Here is an 11,638-nt window from a genome sequence, read left to right on the forward strand (position 1 = left end):
GAAGCGTCACTTCCTCATGTAAGGAAGGCGAGAGGAGTCAAGTGGCGCATTCAAGTGCGCTCAATTTGGTCGAGAACCGATTTTCGGTCGTAATCCGAGACATAAAAAACTCAAAATTTTTGGTCGAAAACCGGTTTGGTCGAGAACAGAGACGTTCGAAAACCGAGGTTTGACTGTAGACCTCTTCTCTTGCTTCGACTTTGCACCTCAACCTCCTCCACCACCCGGCTCAGCAAATGTGCAGCGGCACAATACAATCTGGTGCACATTTAACATTTTCAGTGCACATGTGCACCTGCGCACCACTTCTGCACACCCCAGAATATGGTGTTAAATGAATACCTTATACCTCAATAGAAAAATGAGTGCAGTTTTAGCTTTGTCTGAATAAAATGAAGTACCGTATTTTCCGCACTATAGGGCGCACCGAAAAGTCTTCAATTTTCTTAAAAGCTCACCGCACGCCTTTAAATCCGGTGCGCCTTGTCTATGGTCATTACGGTAATATGTTGACCCCAAGATGGCTGCTTGCTGGAGACGTGCTTACAATTTTATAACTTGCAGTAGCTGCTTTATTAAATAAGTTTTTGTTGCAGCTCCGGAAAAAGGAGAGCTGTGGTGTTATTTTTTAAAAACAGTCTCAACAAATACGTCTCGAGAGGTGTTCAAGACCGCCTCCGAAAAACGTAAATTAATGATTACTTCACTTAAACTACGAAAATTGAAAATAGTACATCAAAACTGAAAAGCAAGCGATGCTATCACAAAATAAATTCTATAGCCCCCACCTACAGAATTTATACTGTGATTTCATCATTTGTGAATACACAACAAAGGAATAAATAACTACTACTGACATTTGATCGTTCTGTTGCAATGATCAAGGAAATGCCAATGCGTTTTTCGGAGGCGGTCATGAACACCTCTCGAGTTGAACTGAAGAAGAGAAGGCTCGGAGGCAGACAAAGACGCGCCTGTATTTGTTGAAAAAAGGAGAGCTGTGGTTTTACTTTTCTTTTTAAAACGCATACTTTATTAATGGTTTTCACAGTCTCAACAAATACAGGTACTGTAGTCTTTGTCTGTCTCCGTGCCTTCACTTCTTCCGTTCTACTCGAGAGGCGTTCATGGCCACCTCTGAAAAACGTAAATTAATGATTACTTCAATGAAACAATGAAGAAAATCAAGCGAGGAAATCACAAAATAAATTCTGTAGGGGGGATATAGAATATATTTTATGATTTCCTCACTTGATTTTTCTGTTATGCATTATTTTCAATTTTCGTAGTTTCATTTAAGTACAGTAATACCTGTAGTTAATTTACGTTTTTCAGAGGCGGTCATGAAAACCTCTCGAGTTGAATGGAAGGAGCGTAGCACCATCTAGTGGAGGCATTGTAGATTGCGCTTTATAATGCGATGCGTCCAATGTATGAAAAAAAATTACAAAATAGCCATTCAGTGAAGGTGCGCCTCATAATCCAGTGCGCCTTTTAGTGCGGAAAATACGGTACATATTCACAATGCTATGATATAAATGTTTGCCTTACTTTTTTTTTTTTTTAATAAAACTGAATTTGAAAAATCCTTGATGAGAATCTTCAAATTAAGAGCACCTACATAATGGTGTGTCAACCTTTATCAACCACAAAAGTGGAACATCCGGATCATATGGAAATTTGATAGAATGTGTGTGTGTGTGTGTGTGTGTGTGTGTGTGTGTGTGTGTGTGTGTGTGTGTGTGTGTGTGTGTGTGTGTGTGTGTGTGTGCGCGTGCGTGCGTGCGTGCGTGTGTGTGCGTGTGTGTGTGTCTAGAACTGAACAGCGTGGAGCTGCAGGGCTGCAGCAGTGACAACAGTTTGAACAGTAATGCCAGCCTCCCCAGTGTGCAGAGTCACCGGCGCCACACCGAGAGGAGAGTGGCCAGCTGGGCCGTGTGCTTCGAGAGGCTGCTGCAGGACCCCGTGGGAGTCCGCTACTTCTCGGTAACATATTGTCGCTAAAAGTTATTGTTTTTAGTAAAGAAAAACAAAAACGGCATATTTGCAGGGACATGATGGCTTAAGCCTCTTGACTTTGACAAATAGGTGTTCCCTGGAAAGTGTCTGTCGTGAAACTCACCATTACTAATCACGCTGATGGCAGTTCAAGGAAACATAATTCACCTTTGGCCTGCAACACTCAAAAAATGAAAAGCAGTTTGGCATTAGAAAATCTGCCTACCGGTATTTGCATTTGGTTTTTGGAACATGTCCTCATGATTTGTAGGAAATTGTTTTGCTTTGGCGCCACCTGGTTGTTGTATCTTGGTGCCAAGGAACTGTTGAAGTGAGTTGAGGAATTTCATTTAGACAAGAGTAATTTGTGGCCCTTCAAAAGTTCTCCCTTGATGCACCAATTTCACCTTTTCTGTCCTGGAAGAGATTCTTGGGCTTCAGTCATAAATCATGAGAGATGCAATAATATTGATTGTCCCCTGAGTGGCAGGACTCTAGACCCACTTGCAGTCATGTGACATACGTGTACAGAACTTACATCTTGAACTGTTCTCAATAGCTAACATCTTTTCATGTTATTAAAATAATCCTGATCTTGCTTGTGCACACGGGAACGTGTTGTTTGACAGTATTTGTCATGCACATTTTTTGTTACTGCAGGAATTCCTGAAGAAAGAGTTCAGTGAGGAGAATATTTTGTTCTGGCAGGCATGCGAGTTCTTCAGCCACGTCTCTGAAAATGACAACAAGCAGGTAGAGCATACACCTTGTATTTCCACAGATACCCTTTGGTTGCAATCTATTTTAGATGCTATAACTTGCTCTTCCGTCTTGCTCCAAGCTGTCCCAGCGAGCCCGAGAAATCTACAACAGTTTCTTGTCCAGCAAAGCCACCACGCCGGTCAACATAGACAGTCAAGCGCAACTCGCTGACGACATCCTCAATGCCCCCCGACCTGACATGTTCAAGGAGCAACAGTTACAGGTTGGCTGTACTCCACCCAAAACACACATTTATTCAAGTTAGCTAACACTGAATGGAGTGTTAAGAAAAGCCCTCAGGATCGGGAACAAAAATGAAAACACTATCCTGACACTGTGTTAATTGTAAAGTCGTGACACAAGATATGCAAGGCACGTTGTGCAGAGGGGAACGGTACCGAAAAGCTATATTGATTTAATTGAAAATGTTAATGACGTCAAGAGTCACATGGCTAATCCTTCAAGAACGCTATAGATCCTTAACTTCAATTGTTTTTTTTCCGAACCCCCCTTAAGCTTGTTATCTTGTGATGTGGTGATGGCAATTTTGACATCCACATAAACAACTCAGTCACGCAACCACTATGTACAAGTATCACTGGTTTCTGGCTCTACTGGAGGCCCTCTTGTTCGGGGTCCCTGCTTGTGGAATGGGGTTGACCTCTATGGTGGTAAAGTTTGTCTCGAAACAAAGGTTCACACACACACACACACACACACACACACACACACACACACACACAGCATCCTCAAGCTAGTTCGTCTAACACCACAGGTTTTTGAAACGGGTCTTGTCAGTGTGGGAATCAATTCACTGTCAGTAATGATTTTGTGAATATTTGACATTAAAAAGAGCTTTTGAATCTCTTGAAACAAGAAATGTCCAATCCTGAAGGTGACGGTGACATTAAAAAGCTGCTGGCAAGTGCCACACAAGCTAGCTTTTTTTTTTCTTTTCAACACAGCTCCATCTATCGGATCCTGTGGTTCACTGCCCACATTTGACCCTCGCGCAAGCAGACTGAAACAGTCATGTAAAAGTACATCCATCCATTTTCCAGAATGCTTATCCTCATTAGGGTTGCAGGTGAGCTGCAGCCTCTCCCAAAGGACTTCAGTCGCAGACAAACAACCATTTACCGCTCACATTTACACACCCATGTGCAATTGAGACTCTTCAGTGAACCTACGTAGCCTGTTTTTTTATTATTATTTGAGAAGAAGCCAATGGACAGGGGGGAGGGACAGGGATTCGAACCCCCAACCACAGAAATGAGTGACAATTATGCTAAATCCACCATGCCTACAATAAATCTCTGTTTGTATAATGCTGGTCTGTCATAAACTAATAAACCGGCATACATATTTATTTTCACTACTTTGGTACCTTTTTCTTAATCTTCATTTGTGTTTTCCCTCGCAATGTTGGTTACCTCTCTTTGCTTCGGCTGTTTTCAGATTTTCAACCTGATGAAGTTTGATAGCTATACACGTTTCCTCAAGTCTCTGCTCTACCAAGCGTGTATGTTAGCTGAGGTGGAGGGCCGACCCCTGCCTGACCCTTACCACATCCCCAGCAGCCCCAACTCCAAACATAGCACTACTGGCTCGGACCGCTCCAACCTGTCCACACCCAAGAAGGTAAGCAAAAACAAATGCGCGTTGACCTCCACTCTGCTGCGTGTCAAAACAGCTGCTGCCTGCCCATTTCCTTGCTTCCTGTTTGGGTCTTACAGGAGGACAAAAGGAGCAAGTCAGGCCGCTCTTTGAATGATGACAGCCGGGATGATTCAGGAGACCGGAGGAAGGGCATGTTCTTCTCCTGGTCCCGCAATAGAAGCTTTGGCAAAGGCCCAAAGAAAAGAGAACTGACCGACTTTAATTACAGTCAGTAGATCTTCATACTTACTCATCTGTTCCATCATTCTTGGCGAGACAGCAATTGTGTAAATCTAACACTTAAGTCAGGTCGCCGAACAGTATGTCCTTATGTGTAAGCGGGGGACAGCTTTTACTCTGTTTCTGGTGTGCAAGATGACTGACCCGATCACATGCAATGGAACATGTTTGTTTCTGCCACGATAACACCACGTTGCCAATTAAGCATTGTGACAGTTCCATTAGAATATATTTCATTGGATAAACATGGATGGAATCCTTTTTGTTTGACCGCCAAACCATCTCATGTCTTTCTTGGGTTTGCTACATGAATTATGTTTCAGATTTCTCTGGTAGCAATGGTCGGCGTGAGTCCCAGGGTTCTCTGTCCTCAGGCGCCAGTCTGGAGCTTGGAACATCTGCTTCTGGGAAGAATGAGGTGAGTCTGGAACCACTATTTAGGTAAGAGTTTCTACCATGAAGTTGGGATGTTGTGTTAAACTTAAATATGAACAGAATACAAGGGTTTGTAAATCATGTTCAACCTATATTTAATTTAATGCACCACAAAGACAAGATATTTAATGTTCAAACGAATAAAAGTTATTGTTCTTCGCAAATAATCATTCATATGTAATTTTACGTTCACAAGACATTCCAAAAAAGCTGGGAAAGGGTCATGTTTACCACCGTGTTACATCACCTTTTACATCAACATTCATTAAACGTTTGGGAACTGAGGACACTAATTGTTGAAGATTTGTTGGTGGAATTCTTTCCCATTCTTACTCGATGTACAATTTCAGCTGTTCAATAGTCCGGGGTCCCCGTTGTCGCATTTTACGCTTCATAATGCACCACACACTTTCAATGGGAGACAGGTCAGGACTGTAGGCAGGCCATTCTATAGTACCCGTATGACTACGAAGCCACGCTGTTGAAACACGAGGAGAATGTGGTTTGGCATTGAGCTGCTGAAGTAAGCGGGGGCATTCATGAAAATGCCACTGTTTGGATGGCAGCATATTCCTCTCAAACGTGTACCTTTCTGCATCAATTGTGCCTTGATAGTTGTATAAGTTACCCATGCCATTGCCACTAACACAGTCCCATACATCACAGATGCTGATTTTTTTAACTTTGCATCCAAAACAGTCTGGACGGTTCTTTTCCTAATTGGCCTGGAGGTCACGACATGTACAATTTCCAAAAACAATTTGAAACGTGGACTCGTCAGACCACAGAGCACTTTTGCACTTTGCATCAGTCTATCTTAGATTTGCTTGGGCCTAGAGAAGCTGGTGGCATTTCTGAGTGTTGTTGATGAATGGCTTTTGTTTTGCGTAGTAGAGTTCTAAATTGCACTTAGGGATGTAGCGGCAAGCTGTATTTACTGACAATAGGTTCTGAAGTGTTCCTGAGCCCATGTGGTGATATCCTTTATGCACTGATGCTGGTTTTTTGATGCAGTGCCGCCTGAAGGATCAAAGGTCATCAGCATTCAATGTTGATTTTCGGCTTTGCCGCTTACGTGCAGTGATTTCACCGGATTCTCGGAACCTTTTGATGGTATTATGGACCGCAGATGATGAAATCCCTAAATTCCTTGCAACTGGTCGTTGAGGAACATTGTCCTTAAACTGTTCAACTATTTTCTCACACTGTTGTTCACAAAGAGGTGAACCTCGCCCCGTCGTTGCTTGTGATTGACAATTCAGGGAAGCTTGTAGCCATAAAATTCAAAGGTAACGATTATTTGCTAAAAACAATCAAGTTTAGCGGTTTGAACATTAAAAGTCTTCTCTTGGTCTTGCATTGAATTAAATATCAATCGAACATGATTTGCAAGTCATTGCATTCTATTTTTATTCATGTTAAACAGAACATCCCAACTTCAGTGGAATTGACTTTGTACTCAGAGGAATTCTCATGATGTAAAATTCGTCGTCGCTCTTCACTCACACTTCCTCTCGCTTTTTGCTGACTGTGTCTGTTTCTGTTCTTCAGGGAGATGTGTCCCGCGCATCAGACCGTGGAGGAGGCAGCGCCCCGATGAGGCAGTGTAACATCAACTTGCCAGATGGCTCATGTTGCTCTGTGCCGCTGAGGGCTGGTTTGTCCATCAGAGATTTGTTGCTGGGGCTGTGCGAAAAGCTCTGCATCAACCTGGCAGCCATCGACCTCTTCCTGGTCGGAGGGGAGAAGGTACAACACAAATAGACGCCATGCTTACAAAAGGATTTAAGTCACAATATTTTGGTCCCAAAAACTCACATGTTGTTTTCTGTAAGCTGTACTGATAGCTGAAAGATGGATCGTAATGAGTTCAAATAACTGTAGGCCGGTGCTGGCCAGCCCCCAAGTTCAAAACAGTTATTCCCATGGGAAATGCTGTGCTAGGAATAAATCCTTCATTAACTGTTTTGGCTATTTGAAATAATATTTTACTTGTCACACCAGCGCATAAATAAGTTAACTGCGGTTACATTTTAAGATTGATGACATCAAAAAATGTTAACTGTAATGATGAATGCAGAATCGAACAAGTGTAAAAAGAAGTTAACCACTGGAAACACACACACACACACACACACAAAATGTACCTTTATTGAAAGTGGACGCTATAGCTTGAATATATACTTTTATTTGTCTGTAGTTCAAGTTCTTATTTGTATGATCTCAGTGGCATTTGGGAGGTTCCACTGGAGGCAAAACGTGTTTCAAAATTCCCACAGCATTTCTATTCATTCTGTTTTGTGTAAATGTACGAACGGTCTCAATATATCCAACATGTGTGCACTCCATTTAAAAGGCTGATAAACTGTTTTTTTGTTGTTGTTGTTTACATGTTCATTTGGAGTTGCTCTCCCACCCCTAATTTTAGTCAGCTTTTGTAGAAATCAGAATGAAAAAGTTGGCATCACCAAAGCATTTTATGACTTCGTTGTTATTATTTTTATTTTTCCAGCCACTTGTTTTGGATCAAGACTGCATGACGTTGTGTTCTCGAGACCTGAGACTTGAAAAGCGCACTCTCTTTAGGTCAGAAAATTTCTATCCTTTTATCGTGACTTATACTGTTTTGACATCAAGTTTTCAACATTTTGAGCAAGTCTTTCAAGCGCTGAATTCTGATTTCCGCTTGTTCCAGGCTAGATTTGGTCCCTATTAACCGCTCAGTTGGCCTAAAAGCAAAGCCCACCAAGCCAGTGACGGAGGTTCTCAGGCCGGTGGTGGCCAAATATGGTCTGCACCTCTCAGATTTGGTGGCCCGCATTGTGAGTCTCGTTCTCGAAAGCTAGAACATTGCAAAGTTGCATTAGGTTGTATCAATTGTCTCTCTGAATTCCCTTTGTGTTTATTTGAATTTGTGTGTTTCAAGAGCGGTGAATCTGAGCCCTTAGATCTCGGGCTTCCGATATCCAATCTGGATGGACTGAGAGTGGTATTGGATTCAGCAGATCACATGCCAGGAAAAGGTAATTAAAAAAATAGTCCCACATTCAGTTTTCTGTTCACAGAAAAAGGCGTATTTTGAATCGAGTCACTGCACATTCCCTTCACTTTCTGTCCTTCAGCAACGTCGAACAGCCACATTGGGGCTTCCGCAAGCAGAAACCAATCAACACCAGTAAGATACCTCTCAGCTTTTATATCATCTCCTGACTCTGGAATGTTTCATAACTCACCGAATGTCTCCACTTCCTGACGATGACGTCACGCTACTAAGTGTCTCCCCCCGCTGTCCTGAGTTGACCCATGTCTGTTTGCAATGTATTATAAATGTGCACAGGTGTATGAAGCCTGTCTATGGCAGCATCCGGCCCGTATGTCTCTGTCTCTGTTTTTTGATGTTGGGCAGCGAGCCACGTCGCACTCTCCAAGATTCTCTCTTGTTCTGTTTTTGTCTGCGGTCCAATGCATCGGCAACTTTTCCAACTGCTTTGTTCTTTCTTTCTTCTGTTATCAGGCCTCTGACCAAGCCATGCCACTGTTGGCTATTTAAAGTTTCAAAAGTTCCATCTGGAAGAGAATTAGTCGGTGGTGGGAGTACAAAAGCCCTCGATTGTAGATGCTTTGGTCTCATTTTTGACAATCCGCAGTGGTTATTTTTTTGGGGCTATTTTTGGGTTGATTTGCTTGCGTAGTGTGGCTTTACATTAGTTGTTAGATGTTGTGGTGTGTGTCACAGTGTTGGTGGTGCATTGTACTGATGGTTCTAATATGTGGTGTGCGTTTCATACGGCATTAAAAAAATATATATATATTAAATCCTTTATAGCAGCGGCCCACAACCATTGGGCAATGGATCATTTATTCCCAGGTTTAAAGACCTTAACTTGATTTTCCCATTTTATTCTTATCAAACTATGGATAAATGAAACCCACATGCGATAACGTGTTAAAGCAATTAATATTAATAAGAAGAATGCGGAGATTCTTAGACAACAGCCCAATGTTGAATAATCTGAAGACGTACTGACAAAAAGAAGGCTGTATTTAAAATAAAACACCCCATCTGACTCATTTCACACTTTTGAACAATTTTTCTAGACCACCGGTCTTGCAAATAAGACAGTGACCATCCAGCAGCACAAAGTGCTTTGATGCAGACTCTTTCATTTTTAGTGAACTCTCAACCTATTACCATTTCGAATGGGAATGAGGAATGTCAAATGAAGTCACCTTCATGTAGGCAAGATTCAATTGTGTCTCATCAATTCTGCAATATCTGTCAGTCATTGTCTGGTTTGGTCCATGAAAAACCGAAAGGTTGGAGGCCGCTGCTCTACTGGACACCCTTTGAAAGACTTGGAAATCCAGTGTTTCAGCCCTCAGTGGTTATTTAAGTAGCCTGCATTGCATTGATGATTTATATTTGAGAGTATTTTGTGTTTCCATTCTTATAGTTATAACACTGTTTGATGATGATATCCATTTTCTTTTTCAACTTTTTTTCTTCACTGACTGCCCGGTCGAAATCAAGCACTTCTTTTGCCTCCTAATGAGCTACTGTACGTAAGGTCCAAGCTACCAAAAAGCGCAAACTCGTTATGGTGAAGGGTCCAAGAAGACCATTGGTTGTTAATCCCATCAAACCCACAAGCGCGCCACCAAGATGCATTTTAATAGCCCCTTTTCACAAAAGCGGCCCCCCACGCTCCATCAAAATGCTGTCATGCTGGTCTCCATCAGTAGCTCTAGTCACTAGCCCTGCTGTACGTTGACACCTCTCCGCTCCGCTCTCCTTGTGGCTCCCAGGGGGAGGACAGGCAGTCAAGGAAAGCCGCTTCCACCCACCCCCATGGGGAAAACGGCAAGGCCGGGCCCAGCCTTGACACAAGGAGCCAGGCCTTACCCAACCACTCTGTCTCTCTTCATAAGGCTCCGGAGAAAAGAAAGCAGAAAAAGATTAATATAGACGAAGCCGAAGGTAAAGATACAAAGACCTCCCTCTTCTTTCTTTCTTCGATTGTCTCCTGAAGCTGTGTTGCTGTGATGACACTAACTCGCTGGCATGTGTGTCGTACCGCAGGAGCATCACTAGCTAGCTCGCTATATGTAGCACAGGTGCCTTTGCTTACACTGAATGAAGCTTTGACTTGCCAAACTGACTCCCTCTGCTTGCATGCTGCCCGATCTCCAACAACGAGCAATGTTTTCACCTGCGATTCGGGTGGTTTATTTACATGTGTTTCTGTGCTTGTGTTTGCACATGTATTTTTGCATCGGTGTGTGTGTGTGTGTGTGTGTGTGTGTGTGTGTGTGTGTGTGTGTGTGTGTGTGTGTGTGTGTGTGTGTGTATCCAGAGTTCTTCAACCTCATTTCCAAAGCTCAGAGCAACCGAGCTGACGACCAGCGAGGCCTGCTGAACAAAAGTGACCTGCAGCTCCCAGACTTCCTTCGCCTGTCACCGTCTGCGACCGTCCGAGCTGCGCCTCCGCCCTTTGACCCCGAGCCCTGTTGCTCCACCCCTCATTCCCGCAACCCTGCCAATGGCGGCGCTCACCTGGGGAACAAGGCCAGCCACAACGACAGGGCAAGCGGCGGCCATTTTCTCAACGCTCATCATCAGTGTCAAAGTTTGGACTCTGCGTTGGGCTCTGACATTGGAGGGTGGGGGAACGCCAGACCCACTTCTTTGCCGTTTCCTGCCACGATCTCTCCCATCCACCCGTCCCAGGAGGTCCAGCATGGTGCACTCAAGGACACTGGCAGGGGGGCGTCAGTCCAGATGCTAGAAGAGGACGCCTTGTCGGAACTGACTCTCGTGGGCGAGGCAGACATCAGTAGCGCCAGCCTCAACTATGTCACCCCCTCCAGCCTGCAGTCTAAACCCCACCCCCAACCCCAACAGCAAGCACAGAACATTCGGCCTTGCTCAGGTACTTCCCCCGTTTGACCTTTCACCTCTCCCTTCAACTGACTGCGAGTGGCATTGGCCTCTTTCAAGTCAGTTTGACGTTTTCAGTTGAGACCGAATGCATCCGCGTCTCCTCCCTTCCTTTAGTCAGCTCAGTCCTAACTTGCGGGACAATTAAAAAAAAAAAAAAAAAAACACTCCCTGTGGTACAGAAGCATTCCGTTTCTTCGGTGTAGCTGTTCAACAGCTGACACCACAAATGTGCTTTGTTGTATTATAATACTAATGTATGCACTGTGACCTGCCGCCTAAGTTGGCCGGACACAGGAAAGGAAGCTGAAGCGAGGATGAATAGATGCATTATGATGAAAGGTCACAAGTTGTCCTTGGAATTTTCCGACGTGGTGTGTATCTGTGTGAACCTTTGAGCTGGCTTGCTGTGGATTTTCATTTTTCTTTCCCTGAGATGTAATCGTGAGGGGGAGTGCAGGGAAGACCTGTGCCAAACTCTCATCCAACTCCCCTCACCAAAAGAACATAACGATGCACTTTAGCCCATTGCGAACAAGACTCTACACATTTGTACACGTGTTGAAATCACCTTGACAGTACAAGTATATTCACGCTAAAAGAACG

The 11,638-nt window shown here is 43.6% G+C and overlaps 1 protein-coding gene and 1 long non-coding RNA gene across 5 annotated transcripts in view; one reads left to right on the forward strand and one right to left on the reverse strand.

Annotated features, from left to right (window-relative positions):
- Positions 1-11,638, forward strand: part of rgs12b (regulator of G protein signaling 12b) — a 53,082-nt gene that overhangs the window by 39,064 nt on the left and 2,380 nt on the right. The window contains exons 7-19 of one of the 4 annotated variants that reach the window (XM_019889227.1): positions 1,817-1,986; positions 2,659-2,751; positions 2,840-2,983; positions 4,219-4,401; positions 4,497-4,647; positions 4,983-5,077; positions 6,646-6,843; positions 7,607-7,680; positions 7,790-7,916; positions 8,021-8,117; positions 8,217-8,269; positions 9,901-10,072; positions 10,449-10,863. In XM_019889227.1, the coding sequence (XP_019744786.1) occupies positions 1,817-1,986; positions 2,659-2,751; positions 2,840-2,983; positions 4,219-4,401; positions 4,497-4,647; positions 4,983-5,077; positions 6,646-6,843; positions 7,607-7,680; positions 7,790-7,916; positions 8,021-8,117; positions 8,217-8,269; positions 9,901-10,072; positions 10,449-10,863 (1,972 nt within the window). Of the gene's footprint in view, positions 1-1,816; positions 1,987-2,658; positions 2,752-2,839; positions 2,984-4,218; positions 4,402-4,496; positions 4,648-4,982; positions 5,078-6,645; positions 6,844-7,606; positions 7,681-7,789; positions 7,917-8,020; positions 8,118-8,216; positions 8,270-9,625; positions 10,073-10,448; positions 11,200-11,638 lie in introns of those variants that run through there. The other 3 variants (XM_019889226.1, XM_019889229.1, XM_019889228.1) reach the window with 3 other exon arrangements.
- The window catches only part of LOC109527408 (uncharacterized), a 1,560-nt gene continuing 1,374 nt past the window's right edge, over positions 11,453-11,638 (reverse strand). Inside the window, exon 2 of the long non-coding RNA XR_002170521.1 lies at positions 11,453-11,603. This is a non-coding gene — a long non-coding RNA (uncharacterized LOC109527408). The remainder of the gene's footprint in view (positions 11,604-11,638) is intronic.

The sequence above is a fragment of the Hippocampus comes genome, unplaced genomic scaffold (assembly GCF_001891065.2).
Source record: "Hippocampus comes isolate QL1 unplaced genomic scaffold, H_comes_QL1_v1.1 scaffold86, whole genome shotgun sequence".
Lineage (NCBI taxonomy): Eukaryota > Metazoa > Chordata > Actinopteri > Syngnathiformes > Syngnathidae > Hippocampus > Hippocampus comes.